Here is a 14,319-nt window from a genome sequence, read left to right as displayed (position 1 = left end):
ATCGTATTACTACTGATTTTAATTGATTCGGCAGTGATGAGGTGACAGAAAAAATCATTTCTGTAGTAGTGCAAGAAAGATAAATGCCATAACGAGTTCGTAGGCATTTTACCAAGGAGGGCCACAAGCTAAGGAAGGAAGAAGCGCCGCTCGCGACGGCCAACGATGAGCCGTGCCTTCTATGATGAAGTTTGGAGAATCACATGCATTAGTTCCATGCATGTACCTGTAACTAGTTGTGTTTAGTTTGTTGCATTAGTTGCATGCATGAACATGTAGGTGGTACATGCGTTTCAGAGTCTTAGTTGCATGTTAGGTGTGTATGCATGAGCTGCGTGGGCTGAGCGCGGCGTACATGGCGTGATGGCGCATGACTGGAGGATCGTGACGCTCGTGGCTGTGTTGCCGGTTTATAAATAGGTAATATGAAAAGAGAAAAGCTGCGGTATGAGTCTTCGGAACAGCACCAAAATCCTCTTTTCTCCTGTGCGTCTCTCTCTCTCTCTGCCAAGTGCTCTCGCGTGCATGGTAGATAGGAGTTGGTGTGTTCGCGTCCTGATCGCTGGATTTGCCGGAGGTAGAGCCAACACTGGCGCTGCCCAAACTCGTTTTCCTTCTAGCATTCCATTACTAATTTCCTTCCATAAACACCACCGCATGCTAGATCCTATATTCTACCTTGTTTTCTTCTTCGTTTTTCTAGACTGCAAACTCATCCAGAAAGCTACTGACAACAGTATCTCTAGAATTCCAGTCTCATAGGTTCAAGAGTTCATTTATAAACCAGACATGATGGATTAAAATGTAAAAAAATTCGATCGTCTAGTACTCATACAGTTGAAACAGATTCAATTAAACAGGTGCAACTTCAGAATAAAGTACAATGAATGGCAGATGCAACTTAACAACACAATGCGCAATAACTTCAGAATCCAATCACAGGTTCATGTCTAAGCTACTAATTTAAAAAGGCCAGAAGATAAAACGAATGCAAACAACGTACAAGCAGATACAACTTTGGAACACTAACCAATGATGTTCAATACCAAGGCGAATCTATGGCTACTTATGATCTTCAATCTGCCGATCCTGATGTTCACCTTGCCATGCCCAAACAATGTCTTTGAGGGCTGGTTTCATGTCCTGCTTCCACAAGTTTTCGTATTCTAGTGTATCCCCATTATTCTTCTTGATCTCTACCAAATGAAAGGAAGGAGTAACTTCGAAGACCTCTGCATCGATAACCAAGACACCTTTCCTTCCTTCATTTGCACCTTCCATTTTCAGCACACCACCTTCTTTCTTCTTTACAGTCAGCTTTGAACATGTGGCAACATCCTCTAGTTTTGAGATAATAGCTGAAGCTGATTGACTAGATGTGAATCTTGCCTCTTTTCTTTTTTCAGTCTCCTCAAACAAGCCTGAGAGACTGAAGCCTTCTGAAAGGGAAATAATATCGAAAGCATTAAGGTTGGTGACTTTTGCTGCATCTTGTTTCTCATCAACCGTTTTGCTGTTACTGCTACCTGTGGATGAGAAAACCACATTAACATCAGTGAGAGCTGTTACTTTCCCCTTCATCTCCATATTCTTTTGGAGTAGCTTGCTGTCAAGACCTTTTTTGAACCAAAAGGATTCCACTATTTTTGTAATTGGCATTCTAGTCCTAGGGTTTGGGTCAAGAATTCTCGATACTAGCTTCCGTACGTCCGATGGAAACCAAGGAGGGCATTTGAACTCTGCTTTCCCAATCTTTCTGTACATCTCCATCAAATTTGAATCTTGGAAAGGTAGATAACCAGCCATGAGAACGAATAGGATCACCCCACAGGACCAAGTGTCAACCTTTGCACCATCATACCCTTTTCGGCTGATAACCTCAGGTGCCACATATGCTGGAGTACCACAGGTAGTGTGTAGGAGGCCATCTTGGCGTCTAGACTCAGCAAGAGCACTCAATCCAAAATCTGAAATTTTCAGGTTCCCATTCTCATCAACGAGTAGGTTTTCTGGCTTTAGATCACGATGATACACACCTCTACTGTGGCAGAAATCAACAGCACTTATCAACTGTTGAAAGTACTTTCTTGCAGCATCTTCTCTTAACTTACCTTTAGCTATTTTGTTAAACAATTCACCACCCTTGACATATTCAAGAACAAAATATATCTTTGATTTGGTAGCCATGACCTCATAAAGTTGTACAATGTTGGGGTGCCTTACTAATTTCATCACTGATATCTCCCGTTTGATCTGCTCCATTAGGCCAACCTTGAAAATTTTGTCCTTGTCAATCACCTTGATAGCGACACTTTGTGATGTCACTATGTTCCTACCATGATAAACCTTGGCAAAAGTTCCCTGCCCCAGTAATCTACCAACCTCATACCTTTGTAGCAGAATGTTCCCATTTTTCTCTGTTTCCATCATCAACAGATCTTAGCAAATGATTCTTATTGGAATTCTAGCCAAAGGAATTGGTATGACAAAAAAAAAAGCTTTCAACCGTCTTCAGAAATTATACGATCTAGCATAGCAATATTTCTGACATTGGTGGCATCATAATTACTTTCTGATATGCACCAAATGTGCAACTGAAATCCTCGCCCATCAAGAATCAGTGATTTCGAGTCAATTGGAGAAATGCCCTCCTCTTCACAAGAGAAATCCTTGGAATCCAAGCACATCTTTCTGCATTCCCTAGAATGGCCTTTATATGCAATTTACAACGCTGCCAATACAAACAAGAAGCATACTTAATTTTAGCAGTTACCAAATAGAAAGCTTATAACGTATCCAAAAGTAAAAAAATGCAGATATGCAAGTCACGGACAAAAGAAACAAACAAAAAATATAAAACTAAAAGGAAAATGATGTGTGCACGCAGATAAAAGCAGGGGCCTGTCCTTGTAATCTCGATGATAGATTTGCAGGCTTCATGGCGTTATGGTAAGCCTAGGCCCAGCACACTAAGGCCAGCTTTAAAGCCTATGAAACATGCTTCAATGGGCTTTGGGCATTAGCACTGGTTGATTGATCTGGAACAAGCTTGGTCCTAGCAAACCAAAATATTGGATTGGGCTAAAGCGTGGCTCAGGCCAGGACATGAATGAGATCACCCATTGATGCACATAGATAGGCGTAAGGGCATGATATGGGCGCATAAAAGTAATTAGGGAAGGAAAGAATTAGTTTCCTTTTAGGTTTCAGAATAATTAGTTTCCTTTTAGATTTCAGAATAATTAGTTTCCTTTTAGGTTTAGGAATAGTTAGATTTCAGGATCAGCTAGGAGACAGAGTTGGATTCGGTTTAATAGTTAGTTGTATTAGGATCGAGACTCTTTAATTGGCCGGCTATATATAGTCAGCAATAGTTGCGTATTAGAATCAAGCAAAGAAATAAACAAAGTAAAGATCAGAGTCTGCAAGGCGGAGCGATCTAGTTATCCCAGTTACCTGTTTCTCAATATTTGGTATCACGAGTCATGTTCCTGCGCCTGTCTCCCACACTGCCTCCACCAGCCCTAGCACGCCCTTCACGCCGCCACCGCCCTACTGCTGCACCACACCGATGCCGCCCCACCATTGCACCACGCCGCCACCGCCAGCCTGCTGCACCATGCCCCGTCAGCCTGCTGCGTCGCCATCACCACTACCGTCGCCGCTATTCCGTTTTCCCCTACAGTAGCCGCTGCTCTACTCCACGCCGTTTGCCACCGCCGCTCCACCACCACTGTTGTGTGCCGTCACTGCTCACATAGCCGGCTTGCACCCCTCATCATGGGTGACAACGCTTACACCATAGAGCTTCCCGACAAGATGATGGCGAAAGTTGGTTAGCAATCGAGGCTCGTCAACTTAAATGTGCAAAACTTTTCAGTAGCAATGCAGTGCACATGCTTCCACCACCTACCCAACGGTTACATTAGCGCAAGTCGCTTCACCTCAACCAGTGCCAGTTGAAGGACTACCATCTGCTCTCATGACCACACATTCAGAGCCTACATAGTGCTACCAATTCCTGCCATCACATGCATGGAGGTAGAGGCAAAGCAGGAGGCAACACTGCTCCCATCTATGACGTCATTTATCATCAAACAAACACTTACTACTTCTACTCCGGTGTCAAGTGCATTGCCGATGACAAATGTCTCATTCTCAATCCAGTTATCCTTAGCTGCTACAACGGCGCCTATGCTTTGAAACAAGGATGATCGCCTCCATCCTTCACAATGTGGGCGTGTTCAAGAACTATAAGGAATCTTCCAAGAACATCAGACTTTCATCAGCATAGGGCGTCCATTGGTTGCAGTAATGGCTACCACCATAGCTCAAAGACGAGCTGTTTCATGGCAAGGAGGGAAATGATATGGACGCAGAAAAGTAATTAAGGAAGGAAAGAAATAGTTTCCTTTTAGGTTTCAGAATAAATAGTTTCCTTTTAGGTTTTCGAATATTAAATTTCAGGATTGATAATAGGATTTGATTGTTTAGAAATAGAATCAGCTAGGAGATAGAGTTAGATTCGGTTTAATAATTAGTTCAATTAGGATTGGGACTCTTTCATTGGCCGGCTATATATAATTGGCAATAGTTGTGTATTAGGATCAAGCAAAGAAATAAAAATAGTAAAGATCAGAGTCCGCAAGGCGGGACGATCTAGTTATCCTAGTTACCCGTTTCTTAGTAGGGCAATTGTCAAATCTAAACTCCAGGAAATCCTAATCCTATTTTGTGTCAAAACTAGCTCAATTCGGGATGGACAAGTGCACCTAATTACCTAAAGATTAGGAAGTTGTATGAAGATAAACTTCAGCCAAATTGGACTTGTATATTCATTGCGAAAGGAAAACTTGTAAACCTTGATGGACATGCACAATAAATGAACAAGAGAGATAGGACATGTTTAAGGTCCTGTTTGGCAAAGTTTTAACTCCGAGATCCATACAGGATTTAGAGTTTGTAATAAAGTAGTTTAAATATCTGTTTTTAGTCCAAAATAAGAACAAGATGTCTCAACCAAAGACTCTCAATCTATCAACAACTCCAGCTGCAAGAATTTTTGGAGTTAGAGATGACCAGCTCTAAGAATTCTTAGGGCTGAAACTCTGCCAAACAAGCCCTAATAGACAGTGATAAATCCACACCACTGGTTGATATGCAGGTTTCATCTTGTGGTTGAACACAAGAAGTTACATGGATAGGCTAAGAAACTGCAAATAAGGCCTAGATTTATTGCACAGATATGCATATCACGACAGCTTTCCAAACTACCAAATAAGTTACTAAGTAGTTCGGCGAAAGTCCGCACATGCTTCTAATGGGAGTTGAAACGTGTCACAGCATTCACCAATTAGATGAGACAATATTTGCACTCCATTAAGAAGGCTGGGGTTCCTTTACCAACAGCACTTCAATATTCAATAAGAGTGAAATCAACCCTGGAGAAAACTATATATACGATGCTTTTTCCAAGAATCAACAAATGTGTCGCAATGTCACCTGCTACATAGGGTTGCAAGGGAGAAAATGTGACATGAGGAAGAACAATTTAGGCTCATGGATTTGTATCTGCTGAATTTAGTTATAGAGACCAATGAAGTCTAGCTCTGAATTGCACATTAGAGACGAAGGAAGTTTAGCTCTAAATTGCATATCGCTTAGTATGATTTGAGAAAATAGAAAACTACTTAGTTCACTGGAATACAGTGGCATTACCTCCTGAGTTAACTAAAAGGGTCAATCCATTCTTCAAGGCTCAAGCAATAGAAAATTTTCTATTCTCCAGTCAACTATCTCAACCCTTAACTATTTTAATTTGTCCCTTAACTATACTATATAAACCCAAACCAACCCTGTCTCCGACGGCTTCCCGCTACCATCTCCTCCCACCACCAGATGCGGCGCTGGCACTCCTCCCACCCTTTTTGTCTATCAAAGCCTGGGTCCACTAGTGTACCCCGAACCTTGACTCCAACAAACCCAACCCCTAACCTCGCCAAAGGGCCAACAAAGATGGAAGATGATATGTTGAGCAAAATTCAAAGGAAGATTCACTAGTTTTCAGTTGACTAAAAAATAGCTTATCCGCGATTAAAAACCTTGTCACAAGACACTAGTACCGATAGCTTCAAAGTCTCTCTTAATATTTTACAGTCTATTGCAACCACCAAGAAGACTTATCACTATGTTGTTTATGATAATTTTGCTCGTCCAAAAAAAAAAATATCCTTTTTTACAAAACGGGCCTGAGGTAGTGAGGTAGATAGTTATACACTCAGCCAAGGAAAGAGAATTCTCATCACCAGTGCAAGCTACATTCAGAGGTAAATTAATTTTACCAATGGTTCTGAAGTAGACAAGAAACAAAAGTCCCTCCATTTTTGTTTCAATGGTGTTAAGCTGTAAACCAATATGCCACAAACGAAATATACATCTATCCACAGCGATACGAAATGTAAGGAGGAGCCGAATTAATTTTTGCAAAATAAACATATATCAGTACTGCGCAACGCAGCAAACAAAAGCATCAACAAGATGGACTCCGTCCCGAAACGAAACATTTGGATTTGGGAGCGAAAATAAAAGAAATTGCGGAACGTTACCAAAAATCTGGTAGGACTTCCTTACCGAGGAAAGAAGAAATCAACACGATTCCGGAGGAATCTCCACCCCATGTCGGTGGCATCGAGGAGAAATGGGGACGACGAGGACGCCCGCCTACAGGAGAAGACGAGAAGCGCAGTCGCAATGGGAGGATGCCTGAATCTGGATCTGTGTGTCTGAAATCCACAAGAACAGCAATGCAGCGGCAGGGTTCTTCAGATTAAGGGGTGGAATTGGTCCCAATAATTTTCTGTTTTTTGTTCTTGAGATGTGGAGGAACAGGGGAGGAGCGGCCTAAACTTGGAACAGGTGGAGGCGGCCCCGGCTTTATGGTCGGCCAAACCTGCACGGCTGACCTCAATTATGTTTGAGGCAGGGTATCATTGGATCTTTGGTTTGTTTCTTTCTGGGGAATTCTCTAAATTTTGCCAGGAACCTTCAGGGAAGTGACAGATTAGGAAATTTAATTTAAATGGGGAAGAAAAGTTAAATTTTGCTTCTTTGATCTCTGTTGCCTGGAGTTGAGCACAAATTTGACCAATTCTTGAGCATTTCTACTTTTTGTATGTGGTTACCCTCCTTTACAGTTTCGAGCACAAGCTTTTATAGACGTTTACAAAATATTTCTTTCAAAAATTTATCAATATTTTATAGTACTATATTCGTTTGAAAAAATTACAAAAACCCACCATTAGTTTGGTAGTTTGTCAGAAATCCTCATACAAACTATTCCTGGAAGTGTTCTTTGACGTCAACTGCACCTTCAGGCACTTGTATAATTTTCCCTTTTATTCTTTTATGTATTCCAACTTTTGCGCTTGCTATTAAAGAATGTCATACTTTTTCCTTGAAACAAATTGTCATGCTTGCCAAGTTAGCTTTGTCTAGCAATCAATCACAGGTGAAGGGCATTTTAGATATTTCTATTCTTATTTTGTCGAATATGACATTAACTCACTAGTATTCGAACTTGGCCAAAAGGGTAATTAAGTCATGTAAATATGCTATCCTATTTTCCAAACTTTACCTAGAAACGTAAGTAAAAATAAAACTAGTAGACTTGTCGATCCAATTATCTGATCCAACCAAAAGGTTACCCGTACTAGTTTAATTTTAACTTTATGCATCTCATTTCCTAAACTCAGGAATTCATATTTCAGTGTACCCCTCTTTTGTAATCAGCCCAAAGCCTTTTTTATATAATTTGACAAGTACTTATAAAGCCATTTCCTTATCATTACTCTAAAAAAATAGTCATTTCCTTCTCATTTTGCTGGTAGTTCCACAAGCAAGAGGCACTCGAGTATCCTTGAAAAAGGAGATGTCCGTACCTCTGGGGTATAGGTTGCATTCCATATGATTGCACAACCGTCTTCACTACCGATTTAGAATCATCTTAGTGCTAATTTATGAACTGTCACTTGTGCAATTGGCCATGACAATCTAGGATTATCACTGACGTGGTTTCTGAACCAGTAATTATAGATTATTGTCACTGCTAATTTGAGCCATGAACTAACGGTGATGTCTCCACTCTCATTACCTGTTTGACCCAAGATCGGCAGTGATATTATCACTGTCACTACCAGTTTGAGCTACAAACCGGCAATGATGTGTCTACTATCACTGTCAAAGCACATATGGTTTACACATGTAATCATTACTTATCATATTTAGTTGACATGTAGTTCATCATATACATATGATTTTATCATTTATTTACATCGAAATTGAAAAGTAGGCATTAATATTTACAATTACATACCTTAGCATCATTTAGGAGGATCTCCGTCATTGCATAAAATTAGGCATTAATATGTTTGGTAGATGAAATTTTATCGCGGGGGGGGGGGGGGGGTGATACGGATATTCCTATCAATCATACACTACATGATGTTCCACTAATTATTTTGAACCCTTCAAGTATATCTGAACGACATAAACTCACAAAAAGTGCTGAAAACATCTCTGATGTATGCAAAGAATCAATTATACGAGCATGTGCATGAAAACTTAAGAATAAGGTGAATCAATTACTAAATACTTTAAATTATGTTATTTATGAGATTGATATAATACCTAATTGATATATTTTGCTTGTACTCAAATTTGAAGGACTAGCACAACTGAAGGACAATGAACAAGACATGAAGCCTCCTGTTTGGAGGCTATGCTTAACAACACAACTAATTGAAGATGGCATCACGAGGATATTTTGAAACTGATTTAATAGCCATCATTAAGAGATAATATCAGGGCGATTACACTAGGGCAGAGGGAGAGGAACATGCATTAGGTACGACACCTAAGTGGCAAAAATATCATCATTGGAAATTGTTGTCCTCATTAACTCACGTAAAAAGGGCCTCTGCTCAGGGGCACGAGTCATAAAAGCAGCAACATATGAACTATCACAATTACACATCTTCTTGTTCCACACCTCATAGAATATGAGAGAAATGGAATAAGAATATGTGTAATTATGATAGTCTAGCTACTAACCCATAACTATATAAGTGCATAATCATCACAGGCTTATGCGAGTCATTGTGTACTAAAGTCATAAACAAATGAGAGCAAGTTATTGCATTAAGGAATGATAATAAAATTATCCATTTGTGCCTCAGTTGTGTATCCCAAAACTTGAATGTGATGTTATGGGTAGTAGAGTTTTGGTAATTTGCCCGACTTAAACCCGGATACTACATAACAATATATTGAAACTTAATTCAATACGGTATTATCATTGGCAAACTGCATATATGTATCCAACATCGTCATTAATTTTCTAATATGAGACCTCATATCATTGGCATATTTCATCATAACATAACTAAAATTTTGCTAATTTCTTTAAAAGTAATCTATAATTGACCTAAAATAATCTAAAATTGATCTAAATCATTACTATGCACCATAAATCCTCTAAAATGCAACTAAAATAACCACATTGTGAAGGAGGACTCCGGCATCGGGGTGGAGGAGGCCACGGTGGCTCGTGGTGGAGGAGGTCAGAGCCGGGGCAGCGGCAGCTGGGTGGAGGACACCGGGCAGGGTGGGCGATGTCGGTGTCATGGAGGCTTTTGATGATGCAGGACAGAAGGCTAGGGCGGCACAGCGGCATTGGCATCGTGGAGGCCAACAACAGCTCGGTGCGAGAGTCAAGGTGGTAGTGTGGAGGAGGCCGGGGAGGGAGCGATGGAGCCGATGTCGTGGAGGCCCACGACAGCGCGGGGTGGAAGATGAGGCTTTGGAACGGATGAGGTCAGAGGGAAGCACAATGGCATTGGTGTCTTGGAAGAAGGGTGGAGAAGCTAAGTATCGTTGATGGGCGGAGAAGTATAGTTATATAGGATAATGGCACTATCACTGTTGGATCAAGTAACCAACCGATACTGATAGACAATCTCTATCGGTTCATAACTACAACTGGTAGTGATCACTACCAGGGGTGCGGTAACAAGGGCATCGATGAAAGTCTATCACTGTCGGGTGGTAACTGGAACTGACATTGATATTGTCAACATAAAATACAACTACAAAAATGCAAATTGGTAGCCAAAATGTAGAAAAAGCAATCTAAAAATTGCGAAAAATGTAAGTTAATATAAAAAATCTAAATATAAGTAACTAGAATATAGTTAACTTAATATTAATAATATTAATACAAAGTTTATTACAATGTAATTTAAAGATGATCCAAAATAACACTCCGGATGTAAAAACTGCACACGCGATCCTTTGCCTCATCATGCATCCCCATGTGGATCATTTGGCAAAAAACACATTGTCTTCATCAACAGTATACACATGAAGATTCAGATATCTTGCCTCTCCATGTCTCTAGCTGAGAATGTAACATTGGTTGTCGAGAGAATCAAAGGCAATCCAGAAGATGTTGTTGGGTCCCAAGGTAAATCGGACAGCAGCAACAACAATCATCCACTGGCTTTGAGTTGCATGAAGTCGGTGTCTTGTGATGAGGAGCAGTCATTCCTGAGGGCCTAGAATGAGATCTAGGTAACAAGCCACCATCTTGTTGACCTTAACCCTCCTTCCTAAATGAGCTATTAAAATGACACAAAAGAGTAGATCTTAAAAAAATAATACAAACATAAAATAGAGAATTATAAATTAAGACAAAAAGTACAAAGATCTATATAAGTAAGGAAGAATGAAACACTAAATGATGAAAACAAAATCACATTTTTTCAAATACCTCTTGTGAACAAAGTAAGGAAGAAAAAGGATCTAAGTCAGTAGATCAAGGAAGAACAAAGTTCACTACTCTCATTTGTGTCAAAGTGAATTATCACTTGTGGTGTATAGAAAATGACAGAGGTATAAGGATTAAATAGAGGTTGTAGTTGTACCGGCTGTATTTCCCAACCAGTAGTGATAGAACAACAAGTCGATTCATGCGCCCCTATGAAATGATATCGTTGCTTGCTTTAATTCCCAACCTGCATTGGTAGAAATACACATCAATTCACAAGCCTCCTATAACTGTCGATTGGAGTTAACAACAGATACTGATCGACATAACTATCGGTTGGTAACTACAACCGGCAGTGATAAATTCACTACCCCTTTCATGTCCCCCAAACACCCTGTTGTGCCTTTTGCACCATAAAACTACGTGGCGCCCCTTCGTCTTTCACAACCAACTATTACAACTGCTCGCCCTCCCCAGCCTTCTCATTCCATTCACCAACCATTGCTCCTCCTCCACCACCTCGCAAAGTTCCGAGCTAGCTACATCGTCATTTTCATGGCCTCTCCTCCTCCATTGGCGCCACCCATCCTTCTGTGTCCATCGCCGCTAGTCTCTCGTCGGTTGCCACCACCGTAATCTTCTGAGGATGGCGCAATGATGGCATCTTTTAATGATGACCGCTACTTCTCCTCCCTTGTTCTCTCCTCCTCATGCAATGAGAACTAGGAGCACTTCGTGGAGGCCATTCCACCCGAGTGTTGTCCAGCGACGAGCTCGAAGGAGGACAAGGCCGACATGGAGGATGACACAAGGAGCACAAGGAGGAGGAGGACACCAGTGACTATGAGGAGGAGGAGACCAACACTAAGGAGGAGGAGCCACCGACGAAGAAGTCGAAGCTAGCATATGATTAGGCTAGCTATAGTATAGGCTTAGTGATATTTTGCAATTCGGATATTGGTTTTTGTGTAATTCAAACTTCTTTTGTAATTAGGACCTTATATATTTTTGTAATCGATCTAAATTTCTTAGTGTAATCATATATTTCTTACTAGAATCAGGAACTTATTTTATAGTTACCTTCTTAGTATCTTATTTTGAACTTAGTATCTTATTTTGAACTGCTAGCTCACTGTCGACTCATGGCATCAACTGGTAGTGATAAAGTTTATATCCCTCCCAATTTTAGCCACGAGCCGACAGCGATGTACCACTACCGGTTCATATTATGAACTAGCAATGATAGGTAGTATCACTACTAATTCCAATGGAATCATCATATTTTAGCTGTTGGTGGTTATAAGCTTGCAGTGATACCTTATCATTGCCGATACTAGCAAAACCGGCACTAATAGGCGGTTATTGATGGGGGTTTCTGTGGTAGTGTCCATACTATTCTAGAATTTAAATATGGACAAAAGCATATGAATTCCAAATTTAATTGTTCATTTCTTCGATTAGGTTCAACCAACAAATAAAGAATCTTGGCAATTATTCATTTTTTTCATATCTAAATCTGGATCCAGCGTAACAGTTGAGCCTCACAGTTTAGTTTAGTACTAGCTAAGTACTTATGCATTGCAACAAAAATATAAAAATTGAACATGGTAATATTAAATACAAACTAAGGTATGGAGATCTCGATGTATCATGAGAGCACTACTGAATGAATACGTTAGGAGCGATGCTGTAAAATGAGAAGAAGATTATCTACTAATTTTTCTTCTAAATTTTTTATTTATTTTTATTAGTAAAATATGTCTTATATCTGTAGCTAGTAACAAGACGAGAAGATTAGAGGATAAAGTTAGATGAAAAAAATAGGTAAATTATTTAAATTTGAATGATTTTTATTAGATGAGAGAAGAGTAGAGAATGTTGTGGTGTGGAAAATTTTTGTGCTGCATTAATTGTGCTATCCTCTCGTGGCATCTGACAGAACTTGACCGTCAATGCACCATGCACTTCAACTTACCAAGGACACCAATTGTCCAACGACACCATGAGGTTTGTTCCCATTCAAAATTTCTGTCTGATTTCGTAAATAAAATTTAACTGGTTAGAATGAGGTTTACATTTATCTTAGGACGGGTACAATAAGGTGACATTATTTGTCTAGAAAAGAAGCCACCTATGCTGTATATGATGTAGAGGAAAGAAAATTAAGATAGAGAAAGATGTCTTCTGTTAATTAATAGATAGTCTAAAATATCAAATAACTATTCTTATAGACAATATTTCCTTTATTGTACGGATACCATCTGTTATTTGCATTCTCAATTTTCCGCATGTCATTTAATAATTAAATATCATTTAGATTACTTACAGTCAACTTATATAATACCTTATTCATTATATTATATATACGTGACATAGAATCGTATTATAGACCGAAACCGTCTATACCACTACACATCTTCTTAGAAGACGAGGAATGCCCATAGGAGTAGCAGCAGGTGAATATCCATCATTTCAGTTTAAAAAAGTTCAAATAGGTACGTAGAATGTACACACCTCCTAGCAAATCTTATACTGTTATATTGAGCCGAGTTTAAAATTTATGTTTTTTTCAGGTAAGTTCAAAATGATCGGTGGTGGCTCAAGAAAGAAAGAGAAACCATCACCAACCATTATTCAATTGTTCCTGACGAGATAGCCAGAGCCACCGGCCACAGGCGGTACGTGCTCTTCATGTCTTTATCTATTATTTGCAGCTAACTCACACAATACCTTATTTATTATATTTGTATATGTGACATGAAATCGTATTATAAATAGCAGCCATCAATACCGCTGCACATGCTCTTAGAAGAGGAGGAATGCCGGTAGAAATAGTAGCAGTGAGTATCCATCATTTTAGTTAAAAAAAGATCAAATAGGTACGTAGAACGTACATACATCCTAGCAAATCTTATACTGTTATATTGAGCCGAGTTTAAAATTTATGTTTTTTCAAGCAAGTTCAAAATGATCGGTGGTGGCTCGAGAAAGAAAGAGAAACCACCACCAACCATTATTCAATTGTTCCTGACGAGATAGCCGGAGCCACCCGCCACAGGCCGTACGTGCTCTCCCTGTCCGGCGGTCCGGCGGCCACGGGATCTGGAACCTCCCCAGGCCCATGCTCGCCAGCGACGCCTCGCGTACGCTCCAAAGCCGTCACATGGCGCGGCCAACATTCTGACAAATCGGATGGAGCGGCGTGCGCGCGACGGCTACCAGTCCTGTCACGTCGATCGATGCCGCGCGCAGCGGTGCCCGCGCTTGATTCGTCCCAGCCCGAAAGGCTCTGGGCCATGCGATCCTCGTTGTCGCTCACGGCTCACAAGCGTGCACTGTATCGGTTCCGCACCAAACGAGACGTCCGCCTCGGTGGCGGAGAGCGATGACGGAGTGGCCCGCGGCGCCACGTTCGGGTGTCGACCCCTGGACCATGTATTGGATGCATTGCTTTGCTTGCTTCGGCGGATCACCGGCTCCATCTGTGGATCTGGACT

The 14,319-nt window shown here is 40.5% G+C and overlaps 1 protein-coding gene across 2 annotated transcripts; it reads right to left on the bottom strand.

Annotated features, from left to right (window-relative positions):
• Positions 1-823: 823 nt before the first annotated feature.
• On the bottom strand, positions 824-7,174 carry LOC133928686 (CBL-interacting protein kinase 18). Of its 2 annotated transcripts, none has more exons than XM_062375129.1 (2): positions 6,631-7,174; positions 824-2,731 (listed from the first exon to the last, which is right to left on the bottom strand). In XM_062375129.1, the coding sequence occupies exon 2, from the start codon at positions 2,428-2,430 to the stop codon at positions 1,063-1,065; it is 1,368 nt and encodes a 455-aa protein (XP_062231113.1). In that variant the 5' UTR covers positions 2,431-2,731; positions 6,631-7,174; the 3' UTR covers positions 824-1,062. The 2 variants fall into 2 exon arrangements, with proteins under 2 accessions (XP_062231113.1, XP_062231114.1); XM_062375130.1 differs by lacking the exon at positions 6,631-7,174 and adding an exon at positions 3,457-3,620.
• Between the last annotated feature and the right edge of the window lie 7,145 nt (positions 7,175-14,319).

This window comes from Phragmites australis, chromosome 9, assembly GCF_958298935.1.
Source record: "Phragmites australis chromosome 9, lpPhrAust1.1, whole genome shotgun sequence".
NCBI classification, from domain to species: domain Eukaryota; kingdom Viridiplantae; phylum Streptophyta; class Magnoliopsida; order Poales; family Poaceae; genus Phragmites; species Phragmites australis.
Note: the sequence above shows the minus strand (reverse complement) of the source record. Positions and strands in the feature narration are given on the sequence as shown.

What these genes read in the sequence shown, in the direction of transcription:
- LOC133928686 (XM_062375129.1), bottom strand. Translation starts at nt 2,430, where the DNA reads ATGATGGAAACAGAGAAAAATGGGAACATTCTGCTACAAAGGTATGAG.